We start from the raw sequence: 21,668 nt of genomic DNA, 5'->3' as shown, positions 1-21,668 counted from the left end.
ATCGATCTGTTTTGTGTAGCTGGAAACATTTCAATGAGACATTCACTTCCTGAGTTCACGAGAATCAAAATGCTGCCTTTAATAAATAAATAAGGATTTTATTTGTTCTACTTCTCAGAAATAGGAAACAGCACTGAATTACCTGCCCTCATCTTGTAGTTTGGAAATGTCTGATCTTATCCTTTTAGTTGAAAATCAGAATTCTAGTTTTCAGTGGTAAGGAATTAATTTCTATTTCTTGTTTCTGTTCTTAGATATTATGCAAATGAAGAAGTTTTTAATAGTTCAGAAAATAATTCCCATACAGCTCATTGTCTTGCAGTGGTTTTGAATTACAGCTAGTCCTATGCTGACCACCAAAATGCTCTAGAGACTTAAGAATATTTTCTGTTGATGCTAGATGAAGAGATGACCTCCAGGGTTTCTATTGGCATGGTATTTTTATTTCGAGGACTAGAACCAGAGGAATTTCCAGTCTTGGAAAGCTTACAGTCTTTTCTGAACTGGCAGGCAAAGTAGTTGCAATAATAGGACTCTGGGTAGAGCAAAGTCTCTCTTGTGTTCTTGGTGCTGGAGGGGAGGAATGCAAATGAGTAAAGAAATAAAATACACCAGCCTGCTCAGAACTGTGCTGTTATGGTCAGTGTTCTTCCACGTTTGGTTGTTCTGGCTTTGTCTCATTTGTTAGTGAGAAGCCTTTCATTCTTATCTGCAGGCAGCAGCTCTAGTTCAGAGGTCTCTCATGCTTCTTGTTTGCTTTGTTCTCAGTTTTGTTTCTTTTGGTTTTTGGGGAGCTTGGGGAAAGGGGAGACATCTGTTAAGTCCCCTTGGAGCTTGCTGATTTCTTTACTAGTGAGGTGGTGTTGATTTCCTTTCACTATAGACATGTTTCCTCCTTTAGTGGCATTATATTGCTCTCAGAGCAGCATGTTGCTGACTATATATTATACTTTCTATATTGGTAAATCTGCATTTCTTTCTCATTCCACATCTGCTTTACAGTATCAGGTTGTCTGTCTGAGGCAACTTCACTTCTCTGTGCCTGTTCCTGGGTTTTGTTCCATGTATTCCTAATGTTGGGTACATGCACCACAGCTGTGGCTGGTCCTTCTGGACCATGAAGTGCTATGAATTTTTACTGTTCCAATAAATGATACTGTGTTAGTGTGTGTCAAAGGGATGATAGGAAGCCCTTCCCTCCTTCACCCTCATTCTTATCCTCTTACTCCCTTCGCTACATCTGGCAGTGCCATTCACTGTCTGCATGTTTATAATGTACATAGAACAAGCAGAGTAATTTTAGGCAAGGACAATTTTTTACCGTATGTTCATGTCCTTCTACTAAGATAACTGAAATAAACTGACTCTAGAAATAATTTAATTCTCACCATCTAGTGGATTTATGTTTAGGATTTGAATAAAAAGCTGTAATGTGATAATTGTGATGGCATCTTGTGTAATTTCATCTATCTGAGTAATTGTCTAACGGTCAGTCTATAATTTTATCTGCTGCTCCCTAATTATTTTGCTTTTTTTTGTACCTCCCTGCTTCCCTCCTGTAACCTTTTGACTCCTGTGGAATCATCTCAGTGGATGTGCTTGCCTTAGATCAGAATTCTTATCACGTAAAACTGGTACGAGAGAGTACTCCAAGACCAGGAGAGATTATTCATAGCTAAAGCCTTATATATATTTCTGCACATTTTCAAACTTGGGTTTTTTTCCCACATACAATGAAAACGCACAGACTATCTTCTTTGGGAGGACTTGTGCCCACTTAATTTCCAATAGGCAAAGCCATTAAGTTGCTTAACATAAATAAATGAGAGTTGTTTCTGAGTGGGAGGAACAAATAAGGAATTGTGATACCCAGGCTGCCTGGCTAAGCTGTCTTTTAAAATTTCCTGTATCTTGTTTTAAACTGCTTTAGAATGGTTCAATGTGAATTTTAACTTCAATAATGTGATAAAAAAACTACTCAAGAAGATGATAAAGTGTTGTTTTCCTAAGATATTGCTTACTTTTCCATTTTGCACATGAAAATAAAAAGAGGACTTTAAAAAGATTGTTTTTGACATTAAAATGCATTAAATGTAGCTTCTCAGTGTGTATCCCTAACTAGTCATGCTACTATTCTGTTTTAAATATCTAGGTCTTAAATAATTTGAGAAATGTTACTGTCTATATGTTAGATTAAAAAAAAACAAACAAAAAAAGGTGCTGTTTACAGTAGTTAAAATAGTGTCTGTTAGCTGGCTATGTAACACATAACTAAATTTCAGCCATTCTGTGACCTATGTTTCTATCTCTGATAAAAACAAAAGTGCTTGCCTTGGTGTTGACCAAGTTGCCTGTGTATAGTGATAGTTGGGGCATCCAGTTTGTCTGGGCAAAATTTTTTCCATGATAAAGATACAATTTCCTGAAGTTCCACTGAATGCAAGCCAGCAAAATGTGAACTCTTCCTTGCAAAAGCTACAGTTGCTCAGTGGAAAAGTAGTTGAAAACCTCAGTTCTGATCCGTGTGTGTAGGAAGGTGGATGAGGGTCAGAGAACCCAGGGAAAGCTCAGCCATCTGTAGGCATTGTCATTCCCCACCACCCCTGCCTTTCTTCCATGCTGTGGGATTTCACACTATTTTATCCTAGTGATTACACAGAATGATTCGTTGATACGTCCAAATATCTCTGAGTGAATATAACACCTTGTTTGACTCTGTATTACTCACACAAGAAGGATGTCATATAATTATCATTGAATACTTAATCAGCAGTTACTCCACATAATAGATGATTTTTATTTGCTCTTCAGCAAAACTGCAGACTTGGAAAATGCTACTGAATTTTTTGTATTTTACATATGCAATTAAATTTATTTTTTTAAAGAAATCAATTGTTTCCTAGCCATTTCCTTTTGGCTCTTGATTTTCATCTGTAGTTAGGATAATTGCAATAATTAGCATAATTAAGCATATGTATAGTGAAAAAATAATTCCACTGGATTATATTGCCCCTCTAAACTCAGTTGATGTCAGGACTTAGTTTGGTTAAGGCTCAGTCATTTTCACGGAATCACAAAATTTTCTGAGTTGGAAGGGACCCACAAGGATCATCAAGTCCAGCTCTTAAGTGAATGGCCCATATGGGGATCAAGCCCACGGCGTTGGTGTTATTAGCACCACACTCTAACCAACTGAGCTAATCTCAGGGGTTTTTTGTGTACTGTAGCCTGTGTGTTGCCATTTGTTTACTTTGTATGTCGTGTAAGATCCTTGTCTGTATTGCTAATGCTTTCTCGAAATATGTCAGTTTTCAAAGTTTGGAACTTTCTGCATGGTTGAAATAAGAAAATCAGTTTATAAATTACTGATTTATTTGTTGTTGTTGTTTAAGCTTTAGTTTAACAGTGAAGCAATAGGACAAAACATTTATCTAGTTTGGGGATGGGGAGAAGGGATATGGGACTGCTTGTGGTTAGTTACAACATTATTCGTGTCCTGCAATTGCATCAGATAAAAACTGACCAGTGTCAAGTTGTATTTGTTATTAGTCACTGACAATGTCATGTGAAAGAAAGTAATTTATAACTCAGCAGCAGTTTGCAGGTAAATTTTATGTAGCCCACTTGTTGATACTATTAAGAGTATCATTTTGTGAAGTCAAAGCATTTATGTGTGGCATGTGCTGGAAATATAGAATTAAAATCGGTGTGTATACATTGCTGTTGACACATTCTCTGTTGTAGTATGGCGTTTGCTTAGGGCTACATTGTCAGGCCCCCATCCTCCCCAAAAAATTGACATGTAAGTTGTGCAGGTTTCACCCAGGTGATCTTTGCATCATTTTGCATTGTAAGGAAGCTTTGGCAGTAGGTTGTACATTGTGAGGGACTTCCAGATGACATTAGTAGCATCAACTATGTTTGGCCAAACTACTTTATGCTGTTACCTCCTCTTGGGTTATAATGTGTGTGCTCTGTGTTTGCATTTGTGCTTGTTTATGTCTCAGTTTTTTCTGTGAAACAGATTACCTGGAGAATACTCTGTTTAGGATATACTGAGTTTTGATCATCTTTCCTTTGTAGTCTTCCAATTTCCTTGTGCTTTCGAAAAAGTACTCAAAACATGGCATCAAGCTGGTCTTTGGGCATTCCTATAAAACCTAATTCAAGTTTGTCTAATTTGTAAGTCATTGGCAAACACATAATTTGGTAATTTTCAGTACAAGGTTGTTACACTTCGGATGTAGTCCCTAATAAATGAATTCTTAGGAGAGCCTGTCCAGCCTGAGCACATTGAGCCATTGAGAGTGGATCAAGGACTTCTCAGCTGTGAACACCTTGAAAGAGAGCAAGAAAATGTGTCCCTCATTTTGCCACTAACAGGACAGACAGCCTCAGTAAAGGAACCACTTTGTTTAGATCCAGAGAGGATGACAGCAAGGATCCCAAGCACAGCTGTCCTTCTTTTGGGGCAGTAAGTTTTTAGGAGCTGTTGAACTGTTCAGCTAGATAGGTAATGGCCCAGCTCTTTTGCAAAAAAAACCCCAGCAATAACCTGGAAAATACTGTTTGTAGCTCTGGGATTCAGAGTGCTGCACAGTATGTGCGCAGAAAAGGAGTGAATTAAGCTCATTTAGGGAATTTAACCATTGCTGTTTGTTATAATTATTTCTGCTAGATAAAATCTATTCCTTTCAGAATAGTTTTTGTTATATAACTGTATATGCTAATTTGCTGTAGTTGAGTTTTGAAAACACATTGTTCCTAAGTGAACTCCTGAGATGGCACTAAAGATGTTTTTCAGCAGTCCAGAAGTTAAATATATTTTAGGAGTTTCAGATACTTTGAAGATCTAGTGGGCATCTATAAAGATTGTTTTCAGATTAAATATAGTAGAGGTAAATTTAATCTTTTCCTAAATCTCATCCTTCTCTGTTGAGCATGCACATGTGCATATGTTCATAGGCATATACAGACCCAATGAGATACACATATGGTGAGTTGATAAGGAGCTCCACATGCTGCAGAGGCTTTACAGTGACATCAAGGGTCAAAGAAGTCCCTTGGGAATAGCAAGTAGAGCTGGTCTGCTGATGGAAAGCTGCCACATCTCCATGTCTTCTAGCGTTTCCTTATATAAGTGGTCAGCTCAGGATCAAAAATAGGCAGAGTTGACACAAAGTAGGCTCTGCTAAAGGCATCCTGAATTTTAGGGTCCTTGTATGGAATCATCTCATTAATTTGCATTGGAATTTCTATGCAATTTAAGTTGTATTCAGTTTTCTTACATCCAGAGCCAGCAAAGGCAGCACAGTGAGCACTGCTTACCTCCACAAGGATGAATTTCTTCTCTTCCCTCCTCCCTCACCTTCTCTGTTCCAGTTTTGGTTTCCTAGTAAGAATTACAACTAGAGCTCTAGGTTTTTGTGTTTGGGTCATAAATATTACTTTTTTGCTTGGACTACTGAATGGATTACACTTATGTAAATCAAAGTTATGTAACTTGATTTGGAAAGATTACTCTTTCCCTTTCCAAATATTTCATCAACCACTCTGCAAGTAATCATTGCTGCATAACACATGAAAATTCTAAAAAAATATGACTCATCCCTTGTGTGCCTCTTCCCAGGGTAATGCCATAAATTTTAAACAGTCCTGTTTAAATAATTTAGGATAGGAATATATTGTGTTTCATGCTTGTGACAGTGGGCGCAAGTTTTATTGGTTATTTGTATTTTAAGGACTCTTTACTGTAATACAGGGACATCAAAGATGGCCATTAATAAACACAAACAGTACATTAAAAGTGTTTTTCCTTCCAGTATATACTAAAACAGATGTTAATACGAAGGAGACATAATCTTAATAAATCCCTTTCTGCCTGCTTGAGTCTTGTTACAGATCTAAAAGTCTTTGCATTTTAGGAACAGAGATTTTGTGCGGTACAGAAATAGTTTTATTTTTGATAAAAAATGGTAGAAGTAATAGCAAATGCTTAAGAGAATGCCAAACCATGTATTTTCAAAGTGCCACATGTGGGATTAGCTGTGTACCTTCCATTAACATTTAAACACAAAAAGATGCACACTTCCATCTCTGCAAGCTGCTTCAAAAATTAGTGCTTTTTGAGAAGGTTATAATTAGCCTGTGATTATGTAATAGTTGATTAACTATTTCTTAGTGATTTGCTTTTTTGATAATTTAAATATTTGGAATTTTTTCATATCCCATTTAGACTATAATTTATTGCAACAAGATTCAGTATTTACAGAACCCAAGGATAAATTTTACTTTCAGATATCAGTTTTGCATTTATTTTTTGAAGTAAAAAACCTTTACTACACAAATTAATCAAAACAACTTACAGTGTGGATGGCAACATTAAGAAGTGTAGTAAACAAATTATTTGGATGTCATTTGACTGATTCCAGTGTTTTACCAACCTGATCTGGCTCACTGCACCAAATGATGCCTGCAGCCTTTCAGAATTCTCAATGATGCTGCTTTTTCCTTTGATAATAGGAGTTGCACATCTATTTCTGTGGACTTGACAGAAGCTTTCAGCTTAGTTCATTAATTTTTTACAGTGAAAGCTGGAGTCAGTTGCATTTTTAGACAGTTGAGAGGTTTAGGAAGAATAGTTTTCTACCATGGAGCTATAATTTTGAAAGTATGTGTTCTTCATCCTCCCTCCTCTGCAGCTGATACCCTTGAGAGGTAAATGTTTCATTAAATGGTGATGATAGGATTGTTCCTACTTGTTCAAATTAAGCACATCTGACATCTGTTATTGTATATAGAAGATTCCTATCTGAAAATAAAATTAAGTTTACAAGCTCAAGTACCCAAAAACTTGCCAATAGCACAACCTGAACCCAGCTTTCACATTCTGTTGGGTATAGTAATTAAGTACATGATTAAGGGTTGTATTTCTGTTCTCTTCCTTGCCAGTTCCAGTTCACAGAATGGACTGTGTCCACTCAGTGAGTCACTAGTCAGTATTTTCTTTCTACCTCTTTGTTCGGTTGTAGACCCCCCCCTTGTTCTCAGCACACTATTCAAACTATTTTGAATTAATTAGCTATTTTTTTTCCTCTGTTGCTCATCATGATACTATCTGAGTGCCTCCCAGATGAAATTACGTTTCACAACAATCCTTGTGAGATAAGAAGTTGGTATAATCTCCGCTTTTTAGGAGATAAAGCGAGAGTTGAGGCACAGAGAGAATAAAACCAAAAAGCCCCATTTTTATGGAAGGTGCAGGCTGAATCATCAAACACTGCATTGTCTCAGTGCTTTGCTATACTGTACAGTTAATCTTTCACAGTTACACCCATGAGTCTTCACTGTTAATACAAATGAGACTGAATCACAAGTCAGGTGCTCAGACAAATATTTATTGCTAAAATTGGGGTGAAATGACTGCCATTACACCACAGAGGAACTCTAGAAGACATGCAAGTAAAGTCCAGTTCTCTAAGGCATTATTCAGCTTATTTAACCACAAGACTGTACTATCAGTCCTTGCATTCTCGGCCTCCTTCATCCCACACCTTTTGCAGTTTACAACAAAGCAGTTCAGGGATGGCACAGGCAGCACCAGCTTTTTTTCCTACCACCTTTCCTGCCTTTCCAGCAGTTCGGTTCTCTGCACTGAATGAGCAAGAGGTCCCATGACAGTGTAGTGCAGCATGTTTTCTGTAAAGGCTTTATCATTAATGCATATGTACAGTGGGGCAGATCAGGTCACTGGAACACTTATTTTTGACATCTTCAAACTCTGCTTGACTTCACAACCTTAAAACTATTCACTTAATGGAAGGTGGCTTATGGGGGTGATGAGTGGGTGGGTGACGTAGTTTTGTACTACTGGGTTCAAAATGGGTAGATGTTAATCTTTTGGCTTTTAGAGCAAATTAACATTTCTAAATGGATTATTCCATATCATTTGTTTTCACCTGTGTGAGACAGACAAGGTTGAAAATCTTATCTTTGGGGTTATGAAGTGAATTACTATACTAAGAGGTCACTGAAGTCAGTGTAGACCATTAATATCATGGCATGCAGTGTTTTACCCAGAGAGTTTTGCACATGTTTGCTCACAGCAAAGGAACTGAAAGACTGAAATTTTTTCAGGTTGAAGAGCTGAATGTACCGAAGGGACTTCAGGGAAAGTGATATGATGATCCAAGCTTTGGATCCTGCTTTGCCTTTGTGGACTTGTCCACTAGAAATTGTTTGATTCTGGGTCTTCTACTAGTCCTAAAGTCAGAATTTATTTGAGTTTGTCTTGCAGGGTGTGATCTGTCAAACGTAGCCAGTTCAGGAGCTGAAGTGCCTCCATCTGTTACGTTGTGTCTCCCATTGCAGCCCTATCCACTTGCAGAGCAGCTACCAAACTTGGGTCTGTAAAATTACATAAAACAGTGTAACAATTATAGTAGTTTTAAGTTCACTACCTTTAACACTACCTTGGTAGTCTTAAAAATTGAATTAAAGAAAAAATTGAAGGATGGGGGAAGAGAAGTTGACCCTGTTTACCATGAGGCTGTGTTGCTCTGAGTGCTCTTCATGTCTATGTGCAGTCAGTGCCCTTCTGCACTCAACTGCTTGCCATTTTTTATGTTGCACTGCCATGTTGCCCTTATTTCTTCTGTTGTCATTTTCCACTTCTATTTTCCCTGTCATTGCCTAATCTGCTCCTGTTCTCATTTCTTTCTCCGGAGTCATCCCTTGATTTCCCTTGATAGCTTTCAGCCATATGTTTTTTTTTAGTGAACCTTGAATTTTGAGGGTCAGAGATGAGGGGCAGTAAGTTTCTCTTGCACTAGCTCCTGCTCAGAAAATCCTAATTCTCTCTCTGCTCCTTATACTGTACCCCAGTCCCAGTCTGTCCCAGTAGTTCTCCCCATCCGTTCTCCTAACCTAATCTGTTGTCTTCCTCCTCTTTTCACTCCCTGTAGGGTTTCTTGCCTTTCTCTGCATTCTTTGCTTCCAACTCAGACTTACGGTCTTTTACTTAGTTGTCAGTTTTCTGCTGGTTTAACATCAGCCTTCCTTTCCAGCAATAATCTTCATTTTCAGGCTTTGTCTCTCAAATTACTTTTCCTTGTAGATGTCCTCATCCTCTCTGCCATCTTTCCCTGTTTGGTGTCAGGACAAGGGATGATGTGTCTAAAGGAGAGGGCCAAGGAAAAATTCCCTGCTGGCACGCATGGAAGAAACCCAGCTTTGGTCTGAGCAGTGAGAGCTGTGACTACAGAGAAGTCTATTCTCGGCCTCAGTTAGAGCATGTCCAGTGTGTAATCCTCAGGAAATTAAGAAAATGTGCAAACTACATTTATTTCCAAGAGCTTTTAGCTTTCAAGAGTGGAAAAGTTTTACCTCAGCCAAAAAAAAAAAAAAGGTGTTATCTTCTTCCCAGATTTTTAGATTCTTTTCCAAAGTATTGAATTAGTAGAGCTTCTACAAGAAATAAGAGTTTATTGTGGCTATGACTGCATTAATTTGTTATTTTTGTTCTCATAAACAGTGATTTTTCTTTCATTGCCAGTTTTTGTGGACATTGTACATGTATGTGAATATGTGTGCTTAAAAGACAGCTAGAATGGAAGATGTACTATGGACTGATAGTTATTAGCTATGTAAAATAAAATCTACTAATGAAAATCCCCATAGTATTGCATGTTCAGCAATCTAGAGGCTAGTTTGATTGGCATTTCAGATTATAAAGGGACTTTGACACAGAAGTTTAAAAATATTTAAATTTTTTGATCATTTGTATTTTTGTTTTAAAATAATTTTGGATGTAGAACAATAATGTGTTTTTCAAAGAAAATACTCCTGCTTGAAATATCCATCTGTAGGTGTGTTTGCTAACAATGCTGATATGTTAATATATTAATTAATGACATAAACATTTTGTGTTTGAAAGGGATACAAAGCACTGGGTTGTAATAAGTGACTCTGAGATGTAATCCTAGCTGTCATTGATTCCTGTGGGTTTAGGGCAAGTCAGCTTGATTGTGCACTTCTAACAGTGTCACAGAAGTATTGTGAGAAGAGTTGATACATATTTTCCATCTTAGAGGCACACTAATATACATTTACATGTTAACTTAGTATTAAGTTTTATCATTAGATTGAAGTTGCTTTGCAAATGAAGGATGATGCTATCTGTCTCATATTTCTTTAAATATTCCTGGGATATCTTAGGAGTGTTTAACATGTAGGTATTTCATATGCAACTAGACATTTAACTACTATGTAAACATCTGTTCTCAAAATGTTATGAATTAATTTAATGAAGAAACTTTTCGATTACTTCCTCTGCTCAGAAGAAGGAGTTGGCACTGGCTCTATGGAGCAAGATCCATGGCACATGTTTAGAGTGACTGTGGAGGCTGCAGCAGAGCACTGCCATCGAGTTTGGGCTGGGATTCATTCAAAGCCCAAATCTCCTTTTACAGTGGTCCAGTTTTTTTGCTCTGCCTCCCTCCGTTTCCTAATTATTCCTTAGCGCTATAGAACACAACTTGGATCAAAGCTGTCTTCTTTAAGTTGTAATTTTTGCATTGCGACAGTGCTTTTTATTGGGAAGATTCAGAGCAGTTGAGGGAAAATTCCCCATTGTTCCATACATGCTTTCAGTGTTCAACTATGGAGCTGTTGGGTTAACTTGACAGGTCCCATGGTTTCAAAATCACCCCAGCCTAAAAGCTGCTAGAGAAGAATGGGCAGACTCCCAGTGTCCTTGTTCCAAACATCATGTACCCCTTCCCCGTACTGACTGTAGTTGCTGATGGGATTCATTGAGCTGGCTTGCCTGCAGCTAGTGGATGAGAAGCAGGGGGGAGAGGGGAGGAAAGGTGAGCTCTTAGGCTTTGGCAGCAGCCTGCAGCTGGATGGGGTTAAGCTATCCATTAAACCACACCTCAGGCCAAGGTGTCGAGTGCCTGGCTCACTGGACCCCATGTCCCTCACTCCTTGTGGTAACATGTGTGTACTTACAGTGCTGCAAAAGCTACAGTGCACAGTCCCCTGAAAATGCACGCTTGAGTTACCTTCTGTAGTCTTTCGTAATGCAGCTACTTTCTTGCTGCACTGGAAGTAACCTAATGCACTTAATTGATGCATTTTCTCTAAATCCTGCTCATCAGAAACTGGTTAAACTAGTTTGCCATTGGAATACTCCCCGTCCCCTCTACTGGATCCTGTCCCGATTTCTGTAAATCATCACCTTCCTGAGGCTGCTGAAACTTTTCCTCATATCAGTTAGGCTGTGGTTTATATCTTGAAACTTAAGCCTTTGCTTTCTCAAGCAGAGAGAGAAAGCTTTATTTGTGGAAGTTTTTCAAAGCCCTGTTAACCATGTCTTTAAAGTTCCCAATGCCTTCATTCTGGGAGGAGAGACTTTTGCCGCTTGCTGTGGTTTCTTCATGGTTAAGCAACCGCACTGCCAGGCCAGGTGGTTTGCTCATCGGGAGAGAAAGGAGTGGGCATGATTTTGTGGTGTTTCTCGTACTGTGGTGCACGCATAGTTCCTGTTACTTATTATTTTCACTCGAAACTGATTAACAGCGGAGCTCAGAATGTAGAACTGAAGTTTGTCTCCCAGGGTCTCAGCAAATCCAGCTCTGTTTCAGATACTGTCTAAGGTCAGTGAGCAGCAAGGGGTTTCTGCTGAAACTGTTGCTGTCTGTACCCCTGTATCAAACACTGAACTTAGTCCCCGTGAGTAACATACCAGTCTCATTTCAATCCCTGAAAAGCTTATGACACTGTATTTATCAAATTTGAATATTCTGCTATTGCACTGGAATAAATCTTTGAAGTTAAATAGGTGTGATGCTGATACAAACAAACTGATAAGATAAAAAGAAGGTTGAATGAAAGTACCTAATCAGCATTGCTGGTGAACAGGTTTAGGTTTTCTATGCAAGGAAATTATATGGAAGATAATTTTGAGAGGATATAATTATTTTTACATAAAAATGTTTAATTAAAAAAACCCCTTACACTTTTATCTGAAACTAAGCTGTAATTATAGGTAAAAGGAAAATAATTTATGTAGCATAGAAACAAATTGTTATTGAATTTTTCTATAAACAGAAGTTATGATAATTCAGAAGACAAATTGAGGGAAGAAATCTGAACATTGCAGAGTATTTGTTTTTTTTATTTTTCCCATAGGAACATAGTAGTATTGTATGGAATGTTGGTGCTGATTTGCTTCTCACTGGGGGCAGACTGCTTTGGAAATCCTTTTCACTAAAAGTCACTATTGCAAAAGGCTAGCAATTTCCAGCTCTGTTTATAAATTATTGGTTTTCTAATTATTTTAAATGAAGCAGGGATAAGAAGAGTTTGAAGATGTGTTATTGCCTTGAAAGTTAATCTGCCAGTGGTTCAGATAACACCATGCAGGATTCCCTGAGTAAAAGAGCAATGACCATAAAACAGATCTCAGGGGTCACCAAACTCATGTGAGAGGTCAGTGGAGGAGACAAAGAGGTTTGTTTGTGAATGGCCATCCTTCAAGAGAGAAGAAGAAAATTCTCCAATGAAATATCCAGTTCTTGCAGTAACCATTTAAAGTCTTAATACGAGGGAAGAAGGTGCTGATTAAACCAAGAGAATCAGTTGGAGAAAAAAAAAATCTTGTGTTTGTTTGTCAAATCAGTTTGCAATTAGAAGCTCAATATAGAGTAAAAGTAGTCTTTTGTACTTTAGCAAGGTACAGGTTCCCCTCTTCCCCTCTCTCTCTTTCACTTCTCTAAATCTTATCACTTGTGATTATTGAAGATCCAATAGAACCTTTTTACATTTTTACAGAACTGCAAGGATTTATTATTGTTCTTTGGCTCGTTTACTAGGGTTCATCTACAAAGAGTCCATGACATTACGAGAAGGACTTCTCTATTCCATTTTCTTATCCTTCTGTGGCATAGCAGTGTTCAGTAGTTGCTCTGTTACTCTTTGGACATGGGGGCATCTGCCACAGGAAACTCTACAGATGTTTGGCTAATGCCCTAAAGAAACATCCACATATGGAAAATCCTATCTGCTTTAGGCACTGTATTAGCATAGGGTTGTATACAGATAATACAACTTTCAGAGCACTTTAAAGAGAAAATTGGATTCAATAAATATAGCGTTTTTCATTTAGATAATACCTTTTTGGTAAATGCTAAAATGCACGTGTTTTAGGCATGTAACTTATGAGTATTTTGCAGTTTTCATAATATGTAAACAATGTAGAAGTGGTAAAACTGCCTCTCTATTGGACCATTATTGCTGCTTCTCCTTTAAACACCAGCACACTTGGAAGTTTTGGAAAGGTTAGTCTGTGGCATAAGCACTTTTCTGTAAGAGATTTGTATAGTGTTGAATCCCAGATGGAATCAAAGGAGCAAACTGATTTAAGCTTTTAGCCAGAATGCAAGGGTATTTTAATGAAAATTAGTCTGATTCTCCCTTTGAAGCTGTGCATGTGCTGAAAAGGAATGCTACAGATATTCCTTTAGGTAATGCTGGGGACTTATTTACCATTACTTATCTCAGATTGCTAACTCTTGAAAGCATGTGTTTATTCTTAATTGATATTATAATCAACTACTGTCTGTTCTATTATGATTTCTTAACCTTATTAACCTAAATATTTCCTATTAATATTTACATCTGTGACTCTTATAATTGGGTAACTGCTGACAAATCTAAATCAATCTAAGCCTGTTAACAACATTTGAGTTGAACTCAAGAGATGGTCTGTTTCAAGATTTAGACAATTATTTATTTTTCAAGGGTGCAAGGAAAGGAGTTGAAATAATACTTTGCATTACTACATTTATGGTTATTCTGCCACTTAGTATGGATGACTTTAGCTCCAGATCTGGTTACTGGCCACCTGTGTTCCTTTTCCTGAATTCTGTGTTCCTGTCCTTGCTTCCAGAACCTTGCCCAGCACCATCTCACCAGGACTCTGCTTTCATTTTCTGCTATGGTCATTTCCCTTTTGCTTTTTCCCAGCCTTTCCACTTGTCCTGTATATGTGTCAAATCAGGAGCTCACTTGCTAATCCGCCAAGTAACCTGCTTTCCCTGGAAATGCATACTTTCTGAAACAATTTGATGTTTTGGATTTTTTTCAGGTTGAGTCCTGATGTACCCTTCTCTCTCAGTCCAAATTTACCATAAGCGACTCAGGACAGGAAATGCACCACATTGTTTATATAAGATGAAATGTATAGATTGTAATTGATTTTTTTGAAATGCAAATGACTGTATGCTTTGTCAGGATAACCTGAGATACTCTTTGTTATTTTATTTCCCTTTTAGATGGGCTCAATTTGCCAACATCAGGGACTGCAAAGGAAGAAGCAGCTCAGGAAGCACCCGACTGCCTTGCGAAATATTTCAGTGTTGTGTGGTGTAAGGCATCAAAGAAAAAGCACAAAAAGTGGGAAGGAGATGCTATTCTTATTACAAAAGGAAAGTCAGTAATATTGAAAGATATGGAAGGCAAAGACATTGGAAGAGGTACTGTTGATTTGCATACTTGTGTATGGGAGCAGCTGGCATAAAATCACTTTGCGCTTTGAATAACAGACACGCAGCTCTTCACATTATTTAGTTCTCCATACCAATGTTGACCTTTGGGATGAAAAAACAGTTGGTTTTTTTGTGGGTTTTTTTGTGTGTTTTTTGTTTATTTGTTTGTGGGTTTTTTGGGGTTTTTTTGTTTGTTTTTTTTTTTATTTTTATTTTTGGTTTTGTTTTTTTGTGGGGGGCGGGTGTTGGAAAAACTGCAAGAAAGTTTTATATTTCTTACATATAGGGCAGATGCATGGGGGAGGCTGGAGCAGGCTGATAACATTATTCACAGAAACACCAAATGCTAGTCCAGAGAGAGGATCTGGAAATCAACAGCTGTACTAATTCAGCAGAAAGCCAAATGAGGGATGAGTAGTTGATTTTAGTTGCTCACATAATGCGGAAGTGAAGGTGTTAAAATTAGGGGAAAATACACAGTTAAGTTCCTTGTAGATATTCCAGTCTGCAGTGCAGCAACCAGGAATTTCAGAGGTTGGATCTCTACTTTTCAGCTAGTCTAACAGCTAAAAATATTATCTTTATTGGAAAGACAGGCAAACAGCTACATTTTCCAACACAGCCAAAGTCAACTGTGTAGCAATTTTTAGTCTTGTAGTTTTAGCAGCAGCTGCTGCTGTAAGACATAGTTTGGGTTGATATCAGAGTTAAAAATAAGACTTGCAAACCATAGGCTGCAGTCAACTTGAAGCAGTAATTTTTTACTGAAAGCAAAGCAAGAATTAACTTTGCTAACTGAGCCAAAAATGTTCTGTAAGGGAGTAGGATTAAACAGTGTTGCTACAAAACATAATTTGATAAATTTTAGGTCTGAGATGGCTTCTCTGCTCTTTTGTTACAATCATGACATTGTGAGCCAGGCAGTTTTGATTTGCAAATCAGTCTGTGACTTAGAAGTTAATTTGAATTTATTTATAGCAAAGCAATATATGTACAGACTTGCTTGTTTTTGAAAAAGGCAGAGAGAAAGAGAGTAATGCCTGGAATGCATCAGCCACCACCCTGTTGTTCTTGTGTTTTTTTCAAGTCCTGTCTTCTTGAATTAGCAGCAAACACAATGGAAAAATGAACATTCCGATTTTTGCTGGTAGAAGTCTTGCCATGTTTGATGGTGTCAGATAACACAATGATACCAATGTCATTGGTGCTAACCTGCCCGTTCAGAGTTGCTTTCAATGCTTATTGGTTCTAAGAAAATCATAAATTGATCAATTTAAGCAATGTGAGTTTTAAATTTGTGCAATTACTTAGCCCACCGAGTGAGAAGGAAAGGTCCAGTAGTGGTGCTTACTTCCAAAATTGTATTAAAACTCAGAAGTTTATAGTAAATGTGTATGAGCATTCAGGATTGTTATTTTTAAATGGGAAGAAAAAGTCAAAGGAAGAATTTTTGTCTTTTTCATAGGCTTACCAGGGCTGGATCTCAGATGGTGCAAGGGAACCTAAAACTAGCACAGGCTGTAACTTGGTTTTGAGACAGCAGAACATCTTGCTGTTCTCCGCTACAAATGTCCTAATTCCTTAATAACACATTACAAAGAATTTAGGAGGTAGTCTCTTGTAAATTGCTGTATGTTACAGAAACAGTTATTTCTGGCAACTGCATCAACAGTTGAGCTGTGTAGGATGCTTTTGCCTTTCCTGTTTCCAAGTACCCTCAAAGCCCATCTTGTCTTAGAATTAGACTCTTCAGACCAAAATCTGCACAGGGATACACCTGTATTCAGTATGTTCACCCTGAAGCTCTGTGAAGGTAATAACAGAAAGCAAAAACGCAGAGCAAAGGAGAGGTCATAATGCCCTCCCCAGCCACCTTGTTTAGGAAAGCTTGAGCATTCTTTTGTGTTCAACCTCTTTTCTGAAACAGGTGTTCTTCTTTCAAGAACCAAACAAGGTTTGCTGTGTGCTTTTTGAATACATTTAGAGGAGAGAAAGAAAAGTAACTTCCTTTCCCTTTTGGCCAGACTATTTTTCGGCACTTGCTTAGATTGTGAAACACCTCAGTTATTTTTTTCTCTTAAAAGAATTCAAATCCAGACCTTCACCTTCCAACTTTTCATATTCCTAGAAGTGGGAAACCTGAGCTTTGCAAACAGCTTCCAGCAGTCTTTATATGTAGTGTTCGTTGGATAAAATATATGTAAAACCTTGGGAGGCCTTGCCCTTTTGTTCACAGCTGAGTGATTTAACTGCTGGTCTACACAGTCATGCCCTTTTTTTTTTTATTTTGGCCCAGCTGAGGATCCAAGCCTGTTTATCCAAATTCACACAAATTCAGCAGTTGAGGTAAAGGATTCTGAAGTAATTAACTCTCTGAGTTAAGAAAATAAATTATATATGTCCTCTGTTTCTTATGTGAGAGCTTCAACCCCTAGAATGTTTGAAAGAAGGAACCCCCACTGTTACACTGTTATCTTAAAAGAAAGGAGCAGCTCTAGCTGTATTTTGTAATGAGACTGATAGTATATGTAGCTGCTCTGAGAATGCCCATCTGATCGAGTCCACAGACTTTTGAGCTAACTGATAAATCCTGACAATAATCAGAGCATATATGTTTTGGAGCATGGGTAGAAGTAAAGATTTCAGATGCATCTAAATCTTTAATTGTAAAAAAAATAGTTTAGAATTGTTTTAAAAGAAGAATATTCTGTTTAGATAAATAGCAAGAGATACTAGGGGAGTTCATAGTGGGGCATGAAAGAAAGGAAGAAAGGAATAGAATGGTCATTAAGGCAAGTTGCTAGATTTTATGATATGGGGCAAGTTTTTAAAAATTCTTTTAAATGATTATCTGACATTCAGTAGATTGTGGATGAGGATGACTTGATTATTGGCTCACATATTCTGCTACCTGATTCTGATTGTTAGCACTCACACGTCAATCTCTGTTAAGGAGAGAAAGACTTTGTGTGTAACAATCAAATGTTTCAGAATCAAATACCTTTCCACAGTTTTGGTTTTGTTTCCTGCAGATGAGTACTGGTGTTAAGGAGGTAGTAATTGCTGTGTTGTCCTAATTCATAAATATTTATATTCTTTTAGGTACTGGATATAAAGCTAAAGAGCTAGACAGTCTTGAAGAAGGTCAAACACTGATGGTTGGAGGAAAAGAAATTGAAGTGATGAGTGTAATTTCAGCAGATGACTTCAACAGTGGCAGGTGTTTTCAGGCTGGAATAGGGACTCATGACACAGTCCCAACTGCATTATCTCAAACTAATATGAAACCATTCTGTAAACCATTCAAAAATGTCTGTCAACCCAGTAGTAAAGACAATACGCTCAAAAATTCTCAAAGCTACAAACCTCGCCACGATCCAAACGCTTCAAGTAAGATGCAGATTTTTAAGTTTCTTTAAACATCCTCTGCTTTTTGAGAAAAAAATGTTGAAGGTGTAACCAAAATTTTCATGTTCTCTGGTGTATTACTGAAATATTTCTGACATATAGTAATAGTGTCTAACCATGTTAGGATTTTATCATGTGTGTTTCTAACAAGGGAAATACTCTACACTGCATAAAGTTTCTCATAGTTGTTAGAGATGGCTGTGGAAACACATTAGAGTGGTTTCTGAGAGTTTTGCCAAGGAAAATGAGTTATTGATCAGAGGAACAATCTGACACATGCTGGGAGTTCTAGATGATTTCCATCTTCCCACTGGGGTCAGTTAAGCACTGCCATAACGTGGCAGCATAATGATTGCAGTGGAGCATCAGTAATAGAGAAGTTGAACCAGATTCAGAGAATTGCTTCTGACAGTACCTGGTCCTTCACAGCCAGCGAGTGTAACTGCACTACTCAAACTCAACCCAATATATTTTGCAATAAAAGTTTTGGTTTATAGTGCTTAAAGTATCGTGTGCTGAAGACCCATGGAAGTAGCATATTGTGTAGAAAAAGGCTGGTTAAGCAGTTGTGTAAGAGGGACCCTATAAGTAATTGATAGCTTCAGGAAGTGGTCTTGGTTATCTAAACAGAAATACTCTTTTGTCTGTCAGTAATAAACCATTTATGTTCTGCTGGGGGCTCTGTCTTTCAGGTGGAAAGACACTGAGTTTAAAAAATGTTACTAAGCAGAGCAATGCATATTTAAAAAAAAATACAATTTTTTTCTACATTCTGACTATAATACCTCCATCCTACTTCTTGCCTCATATATTGATAATATTGAACTTTTTGAAGCCGCTTCCTGGCTGCTATGTAAATAAACAATGAAATCTTAATGAAGTGGTAATAAGTGATATAATTGGCTGTTTTGTAGGGGAGTCTTATTAAGACTAGCTTCTGATCTGAATTTAACTTGATTACGTTTTATCTAAGAATGTTCCTTCCTGTGGTTGCAAGATGATGCTGCATTAGCATTCTAACCGAAAATCTGGAAAAAAAGCCGATATATTCAACACACAAATTAACTTCTTTGCTGTTTCTGCACTAGTCTGTTAAAATGTTGCATTTTATTCTGATTGTCTGCTGTGACTTCTCTTCTGGTGAATTCGAATACCTCCCAACAGATTTCGAGAGCCCTCAACACATCAGTAGGTTGGACTATAAGTCATTAGATTTGGTTACACAGAGGAATCACATTATTTAATGCCTGATTGCATAACCTCTTGCAGAAGTTACTGAGATACCTTACAAGACCAGGAGCAGTCCAAGGTTTTCATGTTGAAGTCTATGACTATAGTTGATTAAAATGCAGCTTTTTCAAAGTCATTTATCCCTGTTCTCAGCAGAACAAAGCCCAGTGACAAAGATGTAAAGCTATGCCTTCCACGTATGATTTCTAAGCTTTTAGTCTATTGTTTATTCCCCATTTTCATCCAAATTTTTGTCAGAAAAGTTATCTTTTTGTCACCACTGACTCTTAAATATATACACTTGCTGTTTGATGTAATCCATCAGAACTCAGCCCCTTGTCAGTCAGAAACAAAATCTCCCTGAGTGATACAAGCCTTCAACCAACATACTCCCATGAATAAATTATCAGTATAGATCTACTCTAGTGACAGAAGACTATGAGGGGCTATAAACTGCTTTCTCATTCTGTCCTCTGACGATACCACTTTTCAGTGAAGGTGTGTAGCATCAATAGAAGCAACTCAATGTGGACATTGTCTAGCAGAATTAGGATGTTAGAGTTTGTAAAAAAATTATGGCAAGCAAAACTGCTATTCAGATGTAGCCCAATACTTCATGCTGTCTTTGTCTCTGTGTGTCTTCAAACTTGTCAGCCTCCTTTATTCATGCATTGTGGCAGTCTTTTCAGCTCATGCTCAATCCTTGCCTATTTTTCTTCAACAGATCAATGCCTTTTACCTCTGTTTTTCAGGCAGAGAAGTCTTTTCTGGGAAACTACAAGAATATCCCCTTGAAATGTAGTGTCTAGACTTTATGCAGGTCATTGTTTATGTTCTTTTTCTTAAACTTTCAATTCAGAAGTCTTTTGAAACTTTTTCTGGTTTAAACCTATGCATTCAAAGTCATCGTGCAACATTTATTAGGTAGGCAGTTTCACCCATCATAAAAAAAACCCCTCAGATGTCTCAGTTTATCACCTTTACCTTTGAGAAAAATGCAAACTATTTGGAAAACCTTTGTAAAAGGATTTTTTATTTAGAAAGCAATCTAGGTACTGTGTAAATGCATTTTCTGGCTGAGAATGGTCAATATATTAAACAGTATCTTGAACAGTCATTATATCATTACTTTATTCTGCAGCTGAGTTAGACATAATACCCTTTGCTAACAGACTAAAATTAATGTTTTTATTCCATACTCACATATGCTTTGAACTTCAGATTCTCTAGTTATGCCACGACCAAATGCAAGTCATCAGTGGACGTTCAATAAGGCTGGTTTACCAGTGGTGGATGTAGTTGTAGATCCTTACATTGCAAATAGTCTCCGACCACATCAGAAAGAAGGAGTTATATTTCTGTATGAATGTATAATGGGAATGAGGTAAGATGAAAATTATCCTTTTGGCTTTCAATACCTGTAATATTTTCATGCCCATGTTTGAAATTTGAGAATTTGAATGGGAAGATTTGAGCTATTTTTCGATTAATTAATATTAGTAATTTTTTCCCAATAAAGGCTGCACAAGTTTTTTCTGACCTGACCGTTTCATCATGCTTGCCATGATTTTGCCAGATGTGATGAGAAGCTAGTGCACCAAATTACCTGTCTGGAAATACCGAGTCTTGTACACACAGATACAATCAAACCCATGCTGAAGAACACTGCTTTCTGGGATTTATAAACCATAGAATTCATCATTATTTATGTAATTTATAATTCAGACATTTAGAAAAAACAAGCCGTTTTTACCAGCCTGTTGAAAAATACAGGACTGTTTTGAGAAGTGTTTTCTCAAGTCATAGATTCCTTAAGGTATACACAGCTTTTAAAAATATTGGATAATAATTTCAATTCTAAAAGTAGATTAAAGACTCTAGTTTTGGATGACTAACGCAATAATGTAGAAAAGGATTTTCATTCTAAGGTCTTCTGATATAACTGAATGAAACCCTCCAATAGAGCATAGTAAGCATAAATAGGTTCTGTATACTTCAGAAAACAACCACAGAAGCAAATCCCTAAACCGCTTGTAAATAATTATTGATATGTCTTTTAAAATATTACCACTGCCTCATTATATCTTACAGAGTTAGTGGCAGATTTGGAGCTATTCTTGCTGATGAAATGGGCTTAGGAAAAACACTGCAATGCATTACACTTGTCTGGACTCTTCTGCGTCAAGGGGCCTATGGATGCAAACCTGTCCTAAAGCGAGCACTAATTGTCACCCCTGGGAGTCTGGTAAAAAACTGGAAAAAAGAATTTCAGAAATGGTTGGGAAGTGAAAGGATCAAAGTCTTTACAGTTGATCAGGTAATAATTTATTTCCAAAAGGAGATTAGGTAGTATTTGGCTCAGAGTATAGGAATTGTGATTTTTTTTTCCCCCTTTCTTTTAGCTAGAGACCAAACCTAGTAATTCTCTGTTAATATTTATTTGTAATACTTTATTTCTTCCTCAGAGAATTGTCCATATGG

At 37.3% G+C, this 21,668-nt stretch overlaps 1 protein-coding gene across 1 annotated transcript in view; it reads left to right on the top strand.

Moving 5' to 3' along the window:
* The window catches only part of RAD54B (RAD54 homolog B), a 64,233-nt gene that overhangs the window by 25,332 nt on the left and 17,233 nt on the right, over nucleotides 1-21,668 (top strand). The window contains exons 4-7 of the mRNA XM_051785262.1: nucleotides 14,337-14,537; nucleotides 17,652-17,939; nucleotides 20,409-20,571; nucleotides 21,279-21,504. Of these exons, the coding sequence (XP_051641222.1) occupies nucleotides 14,337-14,537; nucleotides 17,652-17,939; nucleotides 20,409-20,571; nucleotides 21,279-21,504 (878 nt within the window). The remainder of the gene's footprint in view (nucleotides 1-14,336; nucleotides 14,538-17,651; nucleotides 17,940-20,408; nucleotides 20,572-21,278; nucleotides 21,505-21,668) is intronic.

Source organism: Manacus candei, unplaced genomic scaffold, assembly GCF_025592945.1.
Source record: "Manacus candei isolate 608988 ecotype Guabito, Panama unplaced genomic scaffold, ASM2559294v1 h1tg000019l, whole genome shotgun sequence".
Taxonomy (NCBI): Eukaryota; Metazoa; Chordata; class Aves; order Passeriformes; family Pipridae; genus Manacus; species Manacus candei.
The sequence above is the reverse complement of the archived record's forward strand: the minus strand, read 5'-3'. Positions and strand labels throughout refer to the sequence as shown.